This window comes from Ranitomeya imitator, chromosome 6 (genome assembly GCF_032444005.1).
Source record: "Ranitomeya imitator isolate aRanImi1 chromosome 6, aRanImi1.pri, whole genome shotgun sequence".
Classification (NCBI taxonomy): domain Eukaryota; kingdom Metazoa; phylum Chordata; class Amphibia; order Anura; family Dendrobatidae; genus Ranitomeya; species Ranitomeya imitator.
In genome coordinates this window covers 413,721,256-413,742,584 of record NC_091287.1, presented here as the reverse complement: position 1 = coordinate 413,742,584, position 21,329 = coordinate 413,721,256, and the positions used below count along the sequence as shown (strand labels likewise).

The following is a 21,329-nucleotide window of genomic DNA, read 5'->3' as shown; positions in this document are numbered from 1 at the left end:
CATTGCAAGCGGCAGCTTCCGGTCCTGTCCCAGGGCTGGTGTGCGACAAGGACCTGCCGTGACGTCATCATAGGTCCTGCTCACACCAGCCCTGGGACCGGAAGCTGCAGCTTGCAATGGAGCGATCCCGGGAGCCTGGCGAGGAGCGAGAAAGGCGGCGGATGGTAATTATAGCAGGACTTCAACGGGCTATAGGTGAGTATATGTTTATTTTTTTTTTTTTAAGTCTCTATACTACGTGGCTCTGTGCTGGGCAATATACTACGTGGCTGGGCAATATACTGTACTACGTGGGCTGTGCTATATACTATGTGGCTGGGCAATACGTGGCTGGGCAATATACTGTACTACGTGGGCTGTGCTATATACTATGTGGCTGGGCAATATGTGGCTGGGCAATATACTGCGTGGCTGGGCAATATACTACGTGGCTGGGCAATATACTACGTGGACATGCCTATTCTAGAATACCCGATGCGTTAGAATCGGGCCACCATCTAGTAATCTAATAATCTTTATTTTTATATAGCGCTAACATATTCCGCAGCGCTTTAGTTTGCACACATTATCATCGCTGTCCCCGACGGGGCTCACAATCTAAATTCCCTATCAGTATGTGTTTGGAATTAAAAACGACTTTCTGATGCAGCAAAAAAGCAATTGTAAGGCTCTTTTTCTCTACACTAGAAGGAATAAAACCAGAAAGAACCACAAATGGGGCAACGCTTTGGATACATTGGATAGTGATTTTGCACACATTGTAACTATAATCCTATATGTATGTTTCCCCATATATAATTATGGAAACATTTCTCTTCCCATATAGTAAATAAAGCATGTGTCACATTTAAAATAGTCTACACATGTAACATTGGCAAAACCATTTTACACTCTATGCCAAGTTTAACTATTAGCAGATCGATGGAGTGAAAAATACTGTGTGCGATTTATGAGAACATAGGTCTGCAACATTCCTGACAACATCCACAAACAGGAAGTTGTCGGCCACAAGAACAAGCATAAAAAAAAACAAGTGATGGCCAGATAGTGTGATCAAAGCAGCTTATCTAGGAGAGCAAAATGTACTGTTCTGCAAACTGGAGATAGCCATCAAGATACGTCCCATCTGGTGGCAGTCACCCGCAGGGACAGGTCAAATCCAACATGCTGATCCTTCTTTCCTCCAATATCCACAGCAGAGGAGTGTAGGAACTATTTTACGTACATTAAAGTTCAGACAGACCAATCAGATTGGCAGGGATGGCTAAAGGTACCGTCACACTAAGCGACGCTGCAGCGATACCGACAACGATCCGGATCGCTGCAGCGTCGCTGTTTGGTCGCTGGAGAGCTGTCACAGACCGCTCTCCAGCGACCAACGATGCCGGTAACCAGGGTAAACATCGGGTTACTAAGCGCAGGGCCGCGCTTAGTAACCCAATGTTTACCCTGGTTACCATCGTTAAAGTAAAAAAAAATAACCACTACATACTTACCTACTGCTGTCTGTCCCCGGCGCTGTGCTTCTCTGCTCTGGCTGTGAGCGCCGGGCAGCCGGAAAGCAGAGCGGTGACGTCACCGCTCTGCTTTCCGGCCGCTGTGCTCACAGCCAGAGCAGAGAAGTAGAGCGCCGGGGACAGACAGTGGTAGGTAAGTATGTAGTGGTTGTTTTTTTTACTTTAACGATGGTAACCAGGGTAAACATCGGGTTACTAAGCGCGGTCCTGCGCTTAGTAACCCGATGTTTACCCTGGTTACCAGCGAAGACATCGCTGAATCGGCGTCACACACGCCGATTCAGCGATGTCAGTGGGAGATCCAGCGACGAAACAAAGTTCTGGCCCTCTAGCCCCGACCAACGATATCACAGCAGGATCCTGATCGCTGCTGCCTGTCACACTGGACGATATCGCTAGCCAAGGACGCTGCAACGTCACGGATCGCTAGCGATATCGTCTAGTGTGACGGTACCTTAATGTGTATAGGCAACCTTTAGGTCAGAGATGCACAATATGTGGCCTGGGGGCCCCTATGCAGCCCGTGATGCCATTCTGTGCGCCCCCCCAGACAAGTCTGATTCCTCTATGTTCAGTAATAACTTAGGGCATAGCTGGCTTTTTGTATGGTCATCGGTAGTGCAGCTAGAAGAGCAGAAGACCCTCTTTTTCAACAATAATGGAAGTTGATGGCTCAGTGATTAGGATGGTGGCCCAGTGGTTAGCACTGTTGCTATGCAGCACTGGGGTCCTGGGTTCAAATTCCACCAAGGACAATATCTGCAAGGAGTTTGTATGTTCTCTCCATGTTTGCATGGGTTTCCTCCCACACTCCAGACACATACTGATAGGGAATTCTAGATTGTGAGCCCCATAGGGGACAGTGATGATGAGGTTTGTAAATGGTTATATAACTGAGTAAAATATAGTTCCAGAAAGTAAACCTCCACTTAGATTATGGCACATATACTACTTCAAATTTTATGCAGCCATTGGAGAGGTAGAAATCACAAAATGTGTTACTCAGACTGAAAAAAAGAAAGATGTGTACCCCTGCTTTAGGCGTGTGTAGTATCGCAATGCTTTGTATTGTACTGTAGGGCCGGGGACTGAGAAAGACAACGATTTATGTAACACAGACTTGTTAAATAGTTCTAGGACACAGGGCTGTCCTCATCCATTGTAGTGGACGCAATGACACTTTGGTGAATATAAACACCTACATCCAGACTGCATAGCCAAGCACTTCAGTACTTCCCAATGCACGGCTCTTATAATTAGACTAGTGGTGTGGAATCCCCTTTACACACAGCAGGAGGATATGCTCTCATGATCACAGGAATGTTTTTATTCCTTCCTTGGGGGTTCCAAGCGCTGTGGATTAGACTGGGGTGGTAAGAGATGATTTGCATAGCTCCGCCTACTGCAAAGGATTCTGGGTAAACCTGCTATTCTTTGTATTATGCTGCTTGCAAGTACTTTCCGTTTCAGTAAAGCATCCACTATGTATTTCCTTTAAGTAGAGGCCTTTTCGGTCTCTTTCGTCCCGCTACATTTAGCCCAACTTGGGTCTCTCCCTAAGGTGGCTAGCATATATGTATTTATTCCTTCATGCTTCCTCTTTAAAAAAAAAAACCTCATGGATATGAAGAATCCCAATGATATCATTTTGGGCAGAATGCCAGAAAAGACAGGGAGTATGAAAAACACATGTATAGTTCAAAAAGTCACCATTTTCCAACCTGTGCTAAGTGTATCATCGATTCCCAGGCTGGAATTTCCCCACACGACTGTGTAAAAGGCTGAAAATCTGGCCATAAAACAGCCGCCTATAGCCAAAACAAGCGAAATGTCTGAGCTTTTTTCCAATGTCATTTCACATTACAGTAAATGAGTAGGGGGGCTTGATGCAATGTGGTAATAGGTGCAAATCTCGGTACGTTTTGGGTTTTTTTTTGGCACGACTTTGGTTTCCTTCCAAAATCAAAACAATTGCCATATGTAATGACATGTTCTGATAAGAAGCTATATAGTAAGCTTACAGGGTTTTTTTTTTTTTTTACAAATAATTAAAAATAATAAAATCAGCATCACTCATCCTCCCCTGCTCGAGCACTGCCTTTCCGCAGCTGCTCCTGTTCTTTGCTGACAAACTGCAGCGGTAGGCATGACTACAATGCACATGTCTGCTGTAGCCAATCTCTGAGACAAATGGAAATGGACTGCTGAGCCCAGTGACTGGCTGCAGTGGTCATATGCAGAGTCGTCATGATGTCACTGCTGCAGCCTGTCGATAATAAAAGAGAGCTTCGACAGACATCACTGGAGCACGGGAGGGTGAAGGTAAAGTTAGTTTTAGCTGCAGCAAGCTGATAGTGATGCAAATCTTATTTATGGAAAACCAATTTAAAAATATCTTAATGTTTGTGTCTTCAGCTCCTATATACACAGCTACAGACTACAAGCAAGCCTGTGTCTAGTCTGATCCTGCAGTTCCATACGACTAACTAAATTACCTCACGGAACGTAAAACTGTTGCTTTAAAATCAATGAAAACCATGAAGGTCCTGACCAACGTTTACCCAATAAAGAACATGCTGGAGACTTTAAAATCCACAGTATTACTGCAGATTCTATGCTGGAAAGTCTTGGAATAGGTCCATTAATATGTGTGCGGATCCTCTGTCCAAGCCACAACAGAAACTGTTTCAGCAACAGATTTCGCACGAGTCAACTGGAAAATTAACAGATCTTCCCATGACAAATGCCCCAAGACAAGCTGGGATGGGCATAACTTATAGAGTATACTGGCCCACTACAGAATACACGACAAGATATAGATCCAGGGACAGTCTGCAGCGGAGCCCAGTGACCTCAAGCTACTCCTCAGATCGATATGTTTGAACTGGTCAAGTGTACTAACAAATAGTCTGAGGAGCCCACCGAATGGCAGAAACCACTTGTTGAAATAAGATATGTAGATGAAAATAGCAGCTGTGTTTGGTTAATATCCTAAATGGACAACCTAATATTCTGAACTTTAGATAAAAACATCAGTGGCATCACTAAACAAATAACCAGAAGAGCAAATCAAAGGTCAACCAAACTCAGAAAATGAAAAGGTCACCAGGGAATAGAACATGTGAAAGGGAAGTCACTAAGACTAAAACCTACAGTAAAAGACAACTTAACATGGCACCAAGGATGAACAATGGGCAATGTATGGGCATCATGGTATAGGCTCCTAGTATGGTGTGCACATTGTCTAAGGCTGGGTGCATCTACATTATTGACCTCTGTCAGGCTCAATGATGAGCCGAGATCTCGTTCTGAGTATACGCCTCCTCAGGCGCCATTTTCCTGAAGACGGCGGAGGAAACAGAAATTTATCATGATGATTTATCGAATACCAGCTTCAGATTTTTACACTAAAGACATGTACTAAATCCGTAGGACAGCGACATTCTGACCATACCTTTAGTTTAACATGGATGGTCCTGATCACAGATGGTTCTCTGTAGAAACAAACCCTCTCTAGAAGCAAAAAAAAAAAAAAAGTCTCCTAACAAAAGATGTGATGAATACAGTAATGGCCAGCTTTTCTCTCTGGTGACTACTAGTTCATATACGAATGGTCCCACATGCTTTCCAAATAGAAGTAACAAGATTTCACACTTTGTGAAAGAAAAAATGAGTACATTTCTTGCTCACAGCGCAGACAATGTTCCAGATTCCAGAGTCTCCAAGAAGAAAATTCAATTAGTAGTTCATATTTTTACAACTACAGTTAATAAAAGGCAAGTGCCTTCATAATAAGATTCTAGATTAGTAGGGTAAGCTCATTTTGCAATTTTAGGAGGTGCCCTATAAATGAAGAGAGCTGCTCACGAGCAGCCAGCTCTCCGGTCCTGACCCAGAGCAATGGGCTTACAAGCAGCAATGAAACCACACCTGCCATACTTTTGGCATATTCTGTAAAATATTCCCAAAAAAAGGGACAATCCCTTCATCTAATGTCAATGGTCTGCAAGTAGATGGCACACAACACTGGCACTAGCTCATCTTCCGCAGGAACAAATGATCTGACCTGTCCTTCAAGCCACACAAGACAGCTGGACAGTGGATGGCACGATAGCTGGGGGCTAGTACAGACTTTGCACAGGTGTCAGGTACTTTAGGCTTTTTTATCAAGTCTTGTAGTAAGTCATGCCAAGATGTGACACAGACATAAGGGACATAACGTTCTTTGTGCATTGTTGCTTCCTGCAATATTCACAGTCATGTCTCTGGCATCATCCTTAGTCTTGCTGTTCTCCCACTCATTGTTTCAGGATGTGGCCTGTGTGTTTCTTCAGATGATGTCATTTCCTGGAATCTACAGTAAAGCATCGGTCTGTAAGTGAACTACAGTAAAACAAATAAAAGCCATTTGCAACTTGAGCCCTATGGAAGATGTCAACAGGATGGACACGGCGGCTGCTTTACATGGAGGTGCTGCTTACTCTCCTCGCTTTATAAAACACGGTATTTGCCTGATCAGCCAAAGTGTTGCTGAACAAGCAAAATAACATAAAAGCTACAATAGTGTAGACATCCATCTCGGCAAACACTGTCCATATTTATACATGAAACTGGGTATGACCTCATTTGAGAAAAAAAAAATCACCATTTTAAATCAGTGCGTTGGATCCAATTTTCATCTAGATTTGATGCTTGTGTCCATTTTTATCAATGTGGCGGATCCGCAGAGAACCGCAACGTGCGCACATAGCAATAAGGAAAATTCTGCAGAAAATCCTGACGTGTGCACATAGCCTTAGACTGCAGAGAGTCACAGATAAACCCTGAGTTTCTGTGGGATCGCTGCAGACTTTCCATGTTGAATCAGGCAGGATCCAATGTGTCAGTTCATTCCACAGTTTCTCTCATAATCAGCAGAACCGTAGGAATCCATATTCGCTTACCCTGCTGCCACCATACACAAATATGAAAGTGTTGCTTCTTTAAGGGTCTACAGCATGGCCTCCGTCACATGAATGTGGCCTGCTGTAGCCCCTCATACTCAGGAATAGTAAAGGGCCCGGACTTCAGGACCCCCTCTATTCATAAAGTACCCACAGGCCCTACCCACACTGAACATACCACCATGGCATATCCCAGCCATATACTCTCACTTAGGAAAGTGGGAAAATCCTAATGTGCAAACAGATGTAATGAATGGGACAATCAGAGCGATTCTTGTTAATTGCTTTATGTACAGGGGCAATCCGTGAATGTGTATGACCAATGTAAGAGGTAGACAAGTGCAGATCTGTGTCTAGGATGACAAGAACATGCAGGACATGACAGCTTTATCTATCAGACTCGCTCAGTTCATGTGCATGTATGACTATGAAACTTCAAAGTCAGATATTTTCTACATTAATTATAACCAGGAAATATAAACTTCTATGGACATCAATAAAAATCAATCCAAAAAAAAATCATAAATGGAAATAAATATTTCCATTTAGAAGACCATTAGTAGAAATACCCCAAAATACATTCACAGAACAGGAATGGACAACATACTAATCGACCATTAGGAGCCACTGAGACAGGTCTGGAAGTCAACATACGGTAATTTTTTTTACTCTCCCAGTTATTCGCTATTCTAAAGACTTGAGTACAGTCTCACTGAGCAGTTACCATGTGGGGCTGAGTCTACGCCAGTATTTCCCAAACTCCAGTCCTCGCAGACCCCACGGGTCATCTTTTCAGGATTTCCATAGTGTTGCACAGGTGAGACAATTCCTGATGCCTTGAAGATACTTCCATTACTGGCTCAATACTAAGGAAATCCTGAAAACATGACCTGTGGGGTCCGTGAGGACTAGAGTTTGGGAAACACTGGTCTATGCCCACGAGCACTGGCGAATCAGACCACAAGCGCTGGCGAATGAGCCCCAGTAACTTTTGGGCACACACACAGCCACACCAGTGGATCCAAATGCCCAAGAAGTTCCATATACAGAGACTAATGGGCTACCTGGCTATTGGAATTGTTTCATGTGAATGTGGCCTGAAATCAGCCGTATACACAACAAGCTCTACATGCTCACCATAAACACGCACAGACAACTGCCTTCTGGGCACAGTCCGGGGCCCCCACACCCATAAAGCAGGTCTCACATCCCACATTCACAATCCGAGTACGGACCGCAGGGTATATAAGATTTGGGGTGAGGAGACCAGTGGCCGGTCTGGATATTGTGGTCTGTGTTTGGACTCTGAAAAGCTGAATGTGTGAAACCGGCCTTTGGCCAAGTTCACATTATGCTTAAGGTACCGTCACACATAACGATATCGTTGCAACGTCACGCTTTTAGTGACGTAGCAACGATCCCGCTAACGATCTCGTTATGTGTAACAGCGACCAACGGATCAGGCCCCTGCTGGGAGATCGTTGGTCGTTGGGGAATGATCAGGACCATTTTTTGGTGGCTGATCACCCCGCTGTCATCGCTGGATCGGCGTGTGACGCCGATCAAGCGATGTGTTCACTTGTAACCAGGGTAAACATCGGGTTACTAAGCGCAGGGCCGCGCTTAGTAACCCGATATTTACCCTGGTTACCATTGTAAGAGTTAAAAAAAAAAAAAAAAAACAGTACATACTCACATTCTGATGTCTGTCACGTCCCCCGCCGGCGTCCACAGGGTTAAAGCTGCTTTCGGCAGGAGCGCTGCTAATGCACGCGCTGCTGCCGAGAGCTTCCCTGCACTGACTGGGTCAGCGCCGGCCGTAAAGCAGAGCACACGCTGTTACTGCCGGCGCAGACACAGTCAGTGCAGGGAAGCTGTCGGCTGAAGCGCGTGCATTAGCAGTGCTCTTGCCGAAAGCAGTTTTAACCCTGTGGACGCTGGCGGGGGACGTGACAGACATCAGAATGTGAGTATGTAGTGTTTTTTTTCTTTTACTTTTACAATGGTAACCAGGGTAAATATCGGGTTACTAAGCGCGGCCCTGCACTTAGTAACCCGATGTTTAACCTGGTTACCCGGGTGCTGCAGGGGGACTTCGGCATCGTTGAAGACCGTTTCAACTATGCCGAAGTCTTTCCCCTGATCGTTGGTCGCTGGAGAGAGCTGTCTGTGTGACAGCTCCCCAGCGACTTACCAACGATCACGGCCAGGTCATATCGCTGGTCGTGATTGTTGGTAAGTCGTTTAGTGTGACTAAAGCTTTAGTCTTCGTCTGTTTGGTATACATTAGTAAAACAATTGGTATGTAAAAGGGTAATACACTACACCACTCAAGTGACTTGTCCATTCTACATTTATGCCTCAACATGTATGGAGGCCAGGAACGTGATCAGATCAAGGCCCAACGAATCACCCAAATCCACCGACGGTCATACACTGTGTTTGGTGGCCCATGGTGTATTTAATGTGTGTAGTAGATCAGTTGTTAAGTGACATGAAGAAAGATCCCGCTGCCTGGGCCGCAGCAGAACTATGTGTAAGCCTTCTTTACTTAGCTGGAGGGCAGGACAAAGAAAAATGTGAGATTTTCTCAGGGAATGTAGGTCAGAGCTGAAACTACTGACCACCACAAGGCACCATACTGTAGTACAGCATAAAGAACAAAGGGCACTGCTGTGCCCCATGCTGCATCGCCACCAGTCAGCGTGCCACTGGCCACAAAGACCCTGCCTGACTTCCATTACTCCTACAACTAAAGAGATGTAAGATGAGCCCAAAGGCACAAGCAACTCTCCATCTATACGCCTGGTAGAGCAGTAGACCCCACACGGGGCACAGCTATGTGGGTGCAGAGGAGACACGTGCCCTGGTCCTCTGTGCTACGTAAAAAGTCACCACTACCCTAAATGCATTATTGCATTATAGGTGGGATCCGATCTATGACCACTGCCATAGTGTAATCCTGCAGAGTCAGTGGTACCAGACTCCCCCACTCATGTGACTTAACTGTCTAAGGTTACTTTCACACTTCCTTTTTTTTTAATCCATCACAATGCGTCGGCGTGACGTATCGACAAATGCGTCAAAAATAGTGAAGAACGGATGCAACTCAACCAGTATTCCGACGTATCCGCTAGATGATTTCAGCTCTGCCCGATAGGGCGGCGCAGTGGTTGTACTGTTGCTTTGTAACGCTGGGGTCCTGGGATGAAATCCCACCAAGGACAACATCTGCGAGAAGTTTGTATGTTCTCCTCATGTTTGGGTGGGTTTCCTCCGGGCACTCCGGTTTCCTCCCACACTCCAAACACATACTGATGGGGAATGTAGATTGTGAGCCCCATCGGGGGCAGCGACGATAATGTCTGTAAAGCAATGAGGAATGGCGCTATACCAATAAATCTATATCCGTATGGCGACCGCCTGATGTTTCCAGCAGGTGTAATTGGGAAGCTAATGATCGGTGGGACCTCAGCGCCCTTGTGTGGGGGGAGACATATGACCGGGGCTGGGGGGGGGCCACACATCTTGGAGTGCTGCCGACAGCTGCTCAGTAAAAACTGCCCCTGTCCAGAAATAAAGCAAATTTAGGTAAAAAAAAAAGTGTAGAAAGCCCCCAATACCTGATGTAGGGTGTGCGGGGCCCGGGCAGGACTGGGGTGGCAAGGACAATAAGAGGGGCTACAGAGGAGACCACAGAGGGGTCTATGCCAGGGACCAGACCCCCTGCACAGTGGGGCACAGGACAACCCCCAGCATCCTGCACATGTCGGAGTCAGAGTAGCAGATAACAGCCGGTAGTAACTCACACATGACCACATCGGGTCCTCGTCGGCCGGTTCAGCACCTCCAGGCACACGGCGCAGTCGTAGCTGGCGTTGGGGTCTTCTTTGGGGTCTTCTTTGTGGTCTCTGTCGCTGCTCAGTACGGAGCCCATGTCTGCGAGGTGAGGGCGCCGCGGGCTGGAGCCTTTGTGAGGGCACAGGCGGCGTGTGAGGCCGCTCGGGTTACACCGCTCCGACCAATGGGCGCTCTCCGCTATTGTTGGGAGCAGCATGTGCTCGGTGGCAGCGCTCCAGCCCCGTCCACACTGGAGCAGCGGCCGCCTCCTCCTCCTCCTCCCGGCCACCGCCTCCTCCTCCTCCCGGCCACCGCTTCCTCCTCCTCCCGGCCACCGCCTCCTCCGCCAGTGATGGAGCGCAGTCACCTCCTGTCAGCACAAAGGAGGCGCCGAGCACATGGCGAGAGCAGCCCGGGGCTCCCTGCACCGAGGCTTCATGGCGTCACACAAGTGCATGATGTGGAGGGGTCTGTATGACAGAAAATACCCAAAAGTGACACCATTCTAAAAACTGCACCCCTCAAGGTGCTCAAAACCACGTTCAAAAAATTTATTAACCCTCCAGGGGCTTCACAGGAGCCGAAGCAATGTGGAAGGGAAAAATGAACATTTCATTACAAGGCTGAAGTTGGTTTCTTATTTGGCAATTTTTTCTTTTCTGTTTTTTATAGGTTTAACAAAAAATAATCATCACAATAACAAAAGACAATGCAGTGAGGTGCCCGGATGTGACTACGCTTAAAAACGGCTACAAAAACAATAAAACTGGCACAAAAATGGGCATCAAAGTGGGCACCAAAGAGCACTGAAGAAAGGGTTAAATGCCTTTGGGCCACTGATCTCACACTGCAGACATATAGAACAGGGCACCCCACATCCAAACCAGTTATTTCCAGCCTGGCCCAAATGGGTTCTGGGCATCAGAACTGGCATCAAAGTTGGCAGATAGTCCATTTTTTGCCATTTGAATAAGTAACTGATGTTTTTAAGGAGTTAAATGACTTTTGGCCTCTGATCTGATACATAAAATACACAGACAGTGATGCCCTGCATCCAACACAGGTCCCTCCAGCCTGGCCCAAATGGGTTCTGGGCACCAGAACTGGCATCAAAGTGGGCAAACAGCCCATTTTCGCAGATGTGAATAAGTAACTGATGTTTTTAAGGAGTTAAATGTTTTTGGGCCACTGATACCACAGTGCACACATATAGAACAGTGAGGCCCACATCAAAAACAGGTCCCTCCAGACTGGCCCAAATGGGTTTTGGGCATCAGAACTGGCATCAAAGTGGGCACACAGCCCATTTTCACTCATTTGAATAAGTAACTGATGTTTTTAAGGGGTTAAATGCCTTTGGGCCACTGACACCACAGTGCATACATAAAGAACAGGGAGCCCCACATCAAAACAGGTCTCTTCAGCCTGGCCCAAATGGGTTCTGGGCATCAGAATAAGTAGCTGATGTTTTTAAGGGGTTAAATGCCTTTGGGCCACTAATCTGACACTTAAAATATACAGATAGTGATGCCCTGCATCAAACCCAGGTCCCTCCAGCCTGGCCCAAATGGGTTCTTGGCACCACAATTGGCATCAAAGTGGGCAAACAGCCCATTTTCACACATTTGAATAAGTACCTGATGTTTTAAGGGGTTAAATGCCTTTGGGCCACTGATACCACTGTGCATACATATAGAAAAGTGAGCCCCACATCAAAAACAGGTCCCTCCAGCCTGCCCATTTTCGCAGATTTGAATAAGTAACTGATGTTTTTAAGGGTGCCCAGAACCCATTTGGGCCAGGCTGGAGGGACCTGGGACTCATGCAGGGCATCACTGTTTGTGTATTTTAAGTGTCAGATCAGTGGCCCAAAGGCATTTAACCCCTCAAAAACATCAGTTACTTATTCAAATGTTTGAAAATTGGCTGTTTGGCCACAATGATGCCAGTACTGATGCCCAGAACCCATTTGGGCCAGTCTGGAGGGATCTATTTTTGATGTGGGGCTGCCTGTTCTATATGTATGCACTGTGGTATCAGTGGCCCAAAGGCATTTAACCCCTTAAAAACATCAGTTACTTATTCAAATGTGTGAAAATGGGCTGTGTGCCCACTATGATGCCAGTTTTGATGCCCAGAACCCATTTGGGCCAGTCTGGAGGGATCTGTTTTTGATGTGGGGTGTTATGGACCTGGTGGTTAGGAGCACCCGGAATGACCTGATGGTTAAACTAACACAGAACAAGCTCTGGGAAGTGGGAGCTCTGCTGACCGCAACCCCTAATCCTATCACACACACTAGAAATAGCCGTGGAGCGTAACTAACTCTGCCTAGACGCCTCTTCACAGCCTAAGAGCTAACTAGCCCTAGAGATAGAAAATAAAGCCTACCTTGCCTCAGAGAAATTCCCGAAAGGAAAAGGCAGCCCCCCACTTATATTGACTGAGTTAAGATGAAAGTCATAAACACAGAAATGAAACAGGTTTCAGCAAAGGAGGCCAGACTAACTAAACAGACTGAGGATAGGAAAGGTATCTTTGCGGCCAGCACAAAAAACTACAAAAAGACCACGCAGAGTGTGCAAAAAGACCTCCGCACCGACTCACGGTGCGGAGGTGCCACTCTGCATCCCAGAGCTTCCAGCTAGCAAGGCAAAATCATGATAGCAAGCTGGACAAGAAAACAATGAACAAATAATAAACTAGCAGAGACTTAGCTTCTGCTGGAGTAGACAGGTCACCAGAAAGATCCAAGAGCGAACTGAACCAGTACAAGAACATTGACAGCTGGCATGGAGTAACGATCTAAGTGGAGTTAAATAGAGCAGCCAGCCAAAGAATAAACTAAGTCACCTGTGGAAGGAACCTCAGAAGCAGCAGCTCCACTCACAGCCACCAGAGGGAGTCCATGGACAGAACTCGCCGAAGTACCATTCATGACCACAGGAGGGAGTTCAATAACAGAATTCACAACAGTGGGGCTCCCTGTTCTATATCTATGCACTGTGGTATCAGTGGCCCAAAGGCATTTAACCCCTTAAAACATCAGTTACTTATTCAAATGTGAAAATGGGCTGTGTGCCCACTTTGATGCCAATTCTGGTGCCAAGAACCCATTTGGGCCAGGCTGTAGGGACCTGGGATTGATGCAGGGCTTCACTGTCTGTGTATTTTAAGTGTCAGATCAGTGGCCCAAAGGCATTTAACCCAAAACAAAATCAGTTACTTATTCAAATCTGCGAAAATGGGCTGTTTGCCCACTTTGATGCCAGTTCTGGTGCCCAGAACCCATTTGGGCCAAGCTGCAGGGACCTGGGTTTGATGCAGGGCATCACTATCTGTGCATTTTAAGTGTCAGATCAGTGGCCCAGGCCCAAAGGCATTTAACTCCTTAAAAACATCAGTTACTTTTTCAAATGTGTGAAAATGGGCTGTGTGCCCAATTTGATGCCAGTTCTGATGCCCAGAACCCATTTGGGCCAGTCTGGAGGGACCTGTTTTTGATGTGGGGCTCACTGCTCTATATGTATGCACTGTGGTATCAGTGGTGTTGTGAATTCTGCTCTTGGGTTCCCTCCAGTGGTTGTAGGTGGGAATGCAGTTGTCTCTAAGTCGCAGTCCTGGCCAGGTGTATCTGATTATTGCAGTTCTGACTGGGATATTTAGGTGTGCAGGATTCATTAGTCCTTTCCAGTTGTCAATGTTTCTTCTGAAGTGTTGGTTCACTTTCTGGCTTCTCCTGCTTCGCTGCCAATTCAGCAAAGATAAGTGTCTGGTGTTGTGAATTCCGCTCTTGGGCTCCCTCCGGTGGTTGTAAGTGGCACTTTTGTGAGTTCTGCTCTTGGGCTCCCTCTTGTGGTTTCTAGTGGTATGGCTGCTCCTTGGAGTTAGCTGTCTTCAGCTGCCTCCACTTATCGTCTCCTCTGCTCGGCTATTTAGGCCTGGCTCTTTCTTCAGCCAGTGCCACTTGTAAATGGTTCCTGGTTGGATTCACATCTCTTTGGAGTTCCCTGTTATCCTGACCAGTTCAGCGAAGCTAAGTTTTTGCTTGCTCTTTTCTGTCCATAGATTGTGGAATTATCCATTCTGTGCTTTCTATGTTTGTCCAGCTTATCAGTGTGAATTATTTCTGTCTTGCTGGAAGCTCTGGGAGGCAGATTTGCCCTCCATACCTTTAGTCAGGTGTGGAGATTTTTTGTAAACTCTGCGTGGATTTTTGTAGTGTTTTATACTGACCGCACAGTATTCCATCCTGTCCTATCTATTTAGCTAGACTGGCCTCCTGTGCTCATCCTGGTTTCATTCTGTGTATGTCTTTTTCCTCTCCACTCACAGTCATTATTTGTGGGGGGCTAATCTATCCTTTGGGGATTTTCCCTGAGGCAAGATAGCTTTCCTGCTTCTTTCTTTAGGGGTAGTTAGCTCTTAGGCTGTGACGAGATGCCTAGGGAGAGTTAGGAGCATTCCACGGCTACTTCTAGTGTTGTGTTGAGCTTAGGGACTGCGGTCAGTGTTGTGAATTCTGTTGTCGAGCTCCCTCCTGTGGTCGTGAATGGTACTTCGGTGAGTTCTGTCCGTGGGCTCCCTCTGGTGGCTGTGAGTAGAGCTGCTGCTTCTGAGGTTCCTTACACAGGTGACGTGGTTTATCCTTTGGTTGGCTGCTCTATTTAACTCCACTTAGATCGTTACTCCATGCCAGCTGTCAATGTTTCTGCATTGGTTCAGTCGCTCTTGGATCTTTCTGGTGACCTGTCTACTCCAGCAGAAGCTAAGTTCCTGATAGTATCTAATTCGTTCATTGTTTTCTTGTCCAGCTGGATATCATGATTTTGTCTTGCTAGCTGGAAGCTCTGGGATGCAGAGTGGCATCTCCGCACCGTTAGTCGGTGCGGAGGTCTTTTTGCACACTCTGCGTGGCCTTTTGTAGTTTTTTGGGCTGATCGCAAAGCTACCTTTCCTATCCTCTGTCTATTTAGTAAGTCTGGCCTCCCTTTGCTGAAACCTGTTTCATTTCTGCGTTTGTGACTTTCATCTTACTCACAGTCAATATATGTGGGGGGCTGCCTTTTCCTTTGGGGAATTTCTCTGAGGCAAGGTAGGCTTTATTTTCTATCTCTAGGGCTAGCTAGCTCTTAGGCTGTGACGAGGCGCCTAGGGAGTGTCAGGAGCGTTCCACGGCTATTTCTAGTGTGTGTGATAGGATTAGGGATTGCGGTCAGCAGAGCTCCCACATCCCAGAGCTTGTCCTGTGTGAGTTTTAACTATCAGGTCTTTCCGGGTGCTCCTAACCACCAGGTCATAACAGTACAGCTGGCCCAAAGTATTAATGCATCTCAATAGAGGGATAAGAGAAGTTCTGAGACCATTTTTTTTTTCTTTGCACTGTGTTTTGTCTTTCTTTTCCCCTAAACCTTTGGGTGGTTCAGGACACAGGTGTAGATATGGACATTCAAGGTCTGTCCTCTTGTGTGGATCATCTCACTGCAAGGGTACAAAACATTCAAGATTTTGTGGTTCAGAATCCGATGTTAGAGAGAGCCTAGAATTCCTACTCCTGATTTATTTTCTGGGAATAGATCTAAGTTTCTGAATTTCAAAAATAATTGTAAACTGTTTCTAGCTTTGAAACCCCGCTCCTCTGGTGACCCCGCTCAACAAGTAAAAATCATTATTTCTTTGTTGCGTGGTGACCCTCAAGACTGGGCATTTTCCCTTGCGCCAGGAGATCCTGCATTGCGTGATGTTGATGCGTTTTTTCTGGCGCTTGGATTGCTTTATGATGAACCAAATTCAGTGGATCAGGCAGAGAAAATCTTGCTGGCATTGTGTCAGGGTCAGGATGAAGCGGAGGTGTACTGTCAGAAGTTTAGAAAGTGGTCTGTGCTTACTCAGTGGAATGAATGTGCCCTGGCGGCAATTTTCAGAAAGGGTCTTTCTGAAGCCCTTAAGGATGTCATGGTGGGATTTCCCACGCCTGTTGGTCTGAATGAGTCTATGTCCTTGGCCATTCAGATCGATCGGCGCTTGCGTGAGCGCAAAGCTGTGCACCATTTGGCGGTGTTCTCTGAGAATAGGCCTGAGCCTATGCAGTGTGATAGGACTTTGACCAGAGCTGAACGGCAAGAACACAGACATCGGAATGGACTGTGTTTTTACTGTGGTGAATCCACTCATGCTATCTCCGATTGTCCTAAGCGCACTAAGCGGTTCGCTAGGTCTGCCACCATTGGTACGGTACAGTCTAAATTTCTTTTGTCCGTTACTCTGATTTGCTCTCTGTCGTCCTATTCTGTTATGGCATTTGTGGATTCAAGCGCTGCCCTGAATTTGATAGACTTGGAGTTTGCCAGGCGCTGTGGTTTTTCCTTGGAGCCCTTGCAGTATCCTATTCCATTGAGAGGAATTGATGCTACGCCTTTGGCCAAGAATAAACCTCAATACTGGACGCAATTGACCATGTGCATGGCTCCTGCACATCAGGAGGATATTCGCTTTTTGGTGTTGCATAATCTGCATGATGTGGTCGTTTTGGGGTTGCCATGGCTACAGGTCCATAATCCAGTATTGGATTGGAAATCTATGTCTGTGTCCGGCTGGGGTTGTCAAGGGGTACATGGTGATGTTCCATTGTTGTCAATTTCGCCTTCCACTCCTTCTGAAGTCCCTGAGTTTTTATCAGATTACCGGGATGTATTTGAGGAGCCCAAATCCCGTGCCCTACCTCCTCATAGGGATTGCGATTGTGCTATTAATTTGATTCCCACTAGTATGTTTCCTAAGGGCCAACTGTTTAATTTATCTGTGCCAGAGCACGCTGCTATGCGGAGTTATATAAAGGAATCCTTGGAGAAGGGTCATATTCGCCCGTCGTCGTCACCATTGGGAGCAGGGTTCTTTTTTGTGGCCAAGAAGGATGGCTCTTTAAGACCTTGTATTGATTACCGCCTTCTTAATAAGATCACAGTCAAATTTCAGTATCCTTTGCCGCTGATGTCTGATTTGTTTGCTCGGATTAAGGGGGCTAGTTGGTTCACCAAGATAGATCTTCGAGGGGCGTATAATCTTGTGCGAATTAAACAGGGCGATGAATGGAAAACAGCATTTAATACGCCCGAGGGCCATTTTGAGTACCTGGTTATGCCATTCGGGCTTTCTAATGCTCCATCTGTGTTTCAGTCCTTTATGCATGACATCTTCCAAGAGTACCTAGATAGATTCATGATTGTATATTTGGATGACATTTTGGTCTTTTCGAATGATTGGGAGTCTCATGTGAAGCAGGTCAGAATGGTGTTCCAGGTCCTTCGTGCGAATTCCTTGTTTGTGAAGGGGTCAAAGTGTCTCTTTGGAGTTCAGAAGGTTTCATTTTTGGGTTTCATTTTTTCCCCTTCTACTATCGAGATGGACCCTGTTAAAGTTCAGGCCATTTATGATTGGACTCAGCCAACATCTGTGAAGAGCCTACAGAAGTTCCTGGGCTTTGCTAATTTTTACCGTCGCTTCATCGCTAATTTTTCTAGTATTGCTAAACCGTTGACTGATTTGACCAAGAAAGGTGCTGATGTAGTCAATTGGTCCTCTGCGGCTGTACAGGCTTTTCAGGAGTTGAAGCGTCATTTTTCTTCTGCCCCTGTGCTGTGCCAGCCAGATGTTTCGCTCCCGTTTCAGGTCGAGGTTGATGCTTCTGAGATTGGAGCAGGGGCTGTTTTGTCGCAAAGAAGTTCTGATGGCTCGGTGATGAAACCATGTGCCTTCTTTTCTAGAAAATTCTCGTCTGCTGAGCGCAATTATGATGTTGGCAATCGAGAGTTGTTGGCCATGAAGTGGGCATTCGAGGAGTGGCGACATTGGCTTGAAGGAGCTAAACATCGCGTGGTGGTCTTGACGGATCACAAGAATTTGACTTATCTCGAGTCTGCCAAACGGTTGAATCCTAGACAGGCTCGATGGTCGCTCTTTTTCTCCCGTTTTGATTTTGTGGTTTCATACCTTCCGGGATCTAAGAATGTGAAGGCTGATGCCCTGTCAAGGAGTTTTGTGCCTGACTCTCCGGGTGTTCCGGAGCCGGCGGGTATTCTTAAAGAGGGGGTAATTTTGTCTGCCATCTCCCCTAATTTGCGGCGCGTGCTGCAGAAGTTTCAGGCTGATAGACCTTACCGTTGTCCAACGGAGAAACTGTTTGTCCCTGATAGATGGACTAGTAGAGTTATCTCTGAGGTTCATTGTTCGGTGTTGGCTGGTCATCCTGGAATCTTTGGTGCCAGAGATTTGGTGGCTAGATCCTTTTGGTGGCCTTCTTTGTCACGGGATGTGCGTTCTTTTGTGCAGTCCTGTGGGACTTGTGCTCGGGCTAAGCCCTGCTGTTCTCGTGCCAGTGGGTTGCTTTTGCCCTTGCCGATCCCGAAGAGGCCCTGGACGCATATTTCCATGGATTTCATTTCTGATCTCCCTGTTTCTCAAAGGATGTCGGTCATTTGGGTGGTTTGTGATCGCTTCTCTAAGATGGTCCATTTGGTACCCTTGTCTAAATTGCCTTCCTCCTCTGATTTGGTGCCATTGTTTTTCCAGCATGTGGTTCGTTTGCATGGCATTCCGGAGAACATCGTCTCGGACAGAGGTTCCCAGTTTGTTTCAAGGTTTTGGCGGTCCTTTTGTGCTAAGATGGGAATTGATTTGTCTTTTTCTTCGGCTTTCCATCCTCAGACTAATGGCAAAACCGAACGAACTAATCAGACTTTGGAAACATATCTGAGATGCTTTGTTTCTGCTGATCAGGATGATTGGGTGTCCTTCTTGCCTTTGGCTGAGTTCGCCCTTAATAATCGGGCCAGCTCGGCTACTTTGGTTTCTCCTTTTTTCTGCAATTCTGGTTTCCATCCTCGTTTCTCTTCAGGGCAGGTTGAGCCTTCGGACTGTCCTGGTGTGGATACTGTGGTGGACAGGTTGCAGCAGATTTGGACTCATGTGGTGGACAATTTGACATTGTCCCAGGAGAAGGCTCAACGTTTCGCTAACCGCCGGCGCTGTGTTGGTCCCCGACTTCGGGATTTGGTTTGGTTGTCATCTCGTCATGTTCCTTTGAAGGTTTCCTCTCCTAAGTTTAAGCCTCGTTTCATTGGGCCATATAAGATTTCTGAAGTTCTTAATCCTGTGTCATTTCGTTTGGACCTTCCAGCTTCTTTTGCCATCCATAATGTGTTCCATAGGCCGTTGTTGCGGAGATACGTGGCGCCTATGGTTCCCTCCGTTGATCCTCCTGCCCCGGTGTTGGTCGAGGGGGAGTTGGAGTATGTGGTGGAGAAGATTTTGGATTCTCGTGTTTCAAGACGGAAATTCCAGTACCTGGTCAAGTGGAAGGGTTATGGTCAGGAAGATAATTCCTGGGTTTTTGCCTCTGATGTTCATGCTGCCGATTTAGTTCGTGCCTTTCATTTGGCTCATCCTGATCGGCCTGGGGGCTCTGGTGAGGGTTCGGTGACCCCTCCTCAAGGGGGGGGTACTGTTGTGAATTCTGTTGTCGAGCTCCCTCCTGTGGTCGTGAATGGTACTTCGGTGAGTTCTGTCCGTGGGCTCCCTCTGGTGGCTGTGAGTGGAGCTGCTGCTTCTGAGGTTCCTTACACAGGTGACGTGGTTTATCCTTTGGTTGGCTGCTCTATTTAACTCCACTTAGATCGTTACTCCATGCCAGCTGTCAATGTTTCTGCATTGGTTCAGTCGCTTTTGGATCTTTCTGGTGACCTGTCTACTCCAGCAGAAGCTAAGTTCCTGATAGTATCTAATTCGTTCATTGTTGTCTTGTCCAGCTGGATATCATGATTTTGTCTTGCTAGCTGGAAGCTCTGGGTTGCAGAATGGCATCTCCGCACCGTTAGTCGGTGCGGAGGTCTTTTTGCACACTCTGCGTGGTCTTTTGTAGTTTTTTGTGCTGATCGCAAAGCTACCTTTCCTATCCTCTGTCTATTTAGTAAGTCTGGCCTCCCTTTGCTGAAACCTGTTTCATTTCTGCGTTTGTGACTTTCATCTTTACTCACAGTCAATATATGTGGGGGGCTGCCTTTTCCTTTGGGGAATTTCTCTGAGGCAAGGTAGGCTTTGTTTTCTATCTCTAGGGCTAGCTAGCTCTTAGGCTGTGACGAGGCGCCTAGGGAGTGTCAGGAGCGTTCCACGGCTATTTCTAGTGTGTGTGATAGGATTAGGGATTGCGGTCAGCAGAGCTCCCACATCCCAGAGCTTGTCCTGTGTGAGTTTTAACTATCAGGTCTTTCCGGGTGCTCCTAACCACCAGGTCATAACAGGTCAGTACAGTTACCACTTCCTTCAGAGCTCGTTCCATGTTGCTCCTAGACCACCGAATCATAGCAGTACAAATGGCCAAAAATGAATTAAATGCATCTCAAAAGAAGGAAAAGAAAGTTCTGAACCATTTTTTTCTGTGCTCTGGTTTGTCTTTTTTTCCTCTTGATATCTGGGTGGTTCAGGATATATGCTTTGGCATGGATGTTCAGGGGTTGTTTTCTCGTGTGGATCAACTTGCTGCAAGAGTACAGAGTATCCAGGACTATGTTGTCCAGACTCCAGCTTTAGAGCCTAGAATTCCTACTCCTGATTTGTTTTTTTCGGGGACAGATCCAAGTTTTTGTACTTTAAAAATAACTGCAAATTGTTTTTTGCTTTGAAACCCCGTTCTTCTGGTGATCCCATTCAGCAAGTAAAAATCATCATATCCTTGCTGCGTGGTGACCCTCAAGACTGGGCTTTTTCTCTTGAAACGGGATCCGGCATTATTGAATGTAGATGCATATTTTCAAGCGCTCGGATTATTGTATGACGAACCTAATTCTGTGGATCATGCAGAAAAAACCCTGTTGGCCTTGTGTCAAGGTCAGGAAGCGGCAGAGTTATACTGCCAGAAATTTAGAAAATGGTCTGTGCTCACTAAATGGAATGAAGAGGCTCTGGCTGCTATTTTCAGAAAAGGTCTTTCTGAAACCCTTAAAGATGTTATGGTGGGCTTTCCTACGCCTGCCGG

The 21,329-nt window shown here is 46.4% G+C and overlaps 1 protein-coding gene across 1 annotated transcript in view; it reads right to left on the bottom strand.

The window, feature by feature from the left end:
* RNF125 (ring finger protein 125) overlaps positions 1–10,565 on the bottom strand; it is a 35,197-nt gene extending 24,632 nt beyond the window's left edge. Inside the window, exon 1 of the mRNA XM_069731253.1 lies at positions 10,270–10,565. Within this exon, the coding sequence (XP_069587354.1) occupies positions 10,270–10,517 (248 nt within the window). The 5' untranslated portion in view covers positions 10,518–10,565. The remainder of the gene's footprint in view (positions 1–10,269) is intronic.
* Positions 10,566–21,329: the final 10,764 nt, after the last annotated feature.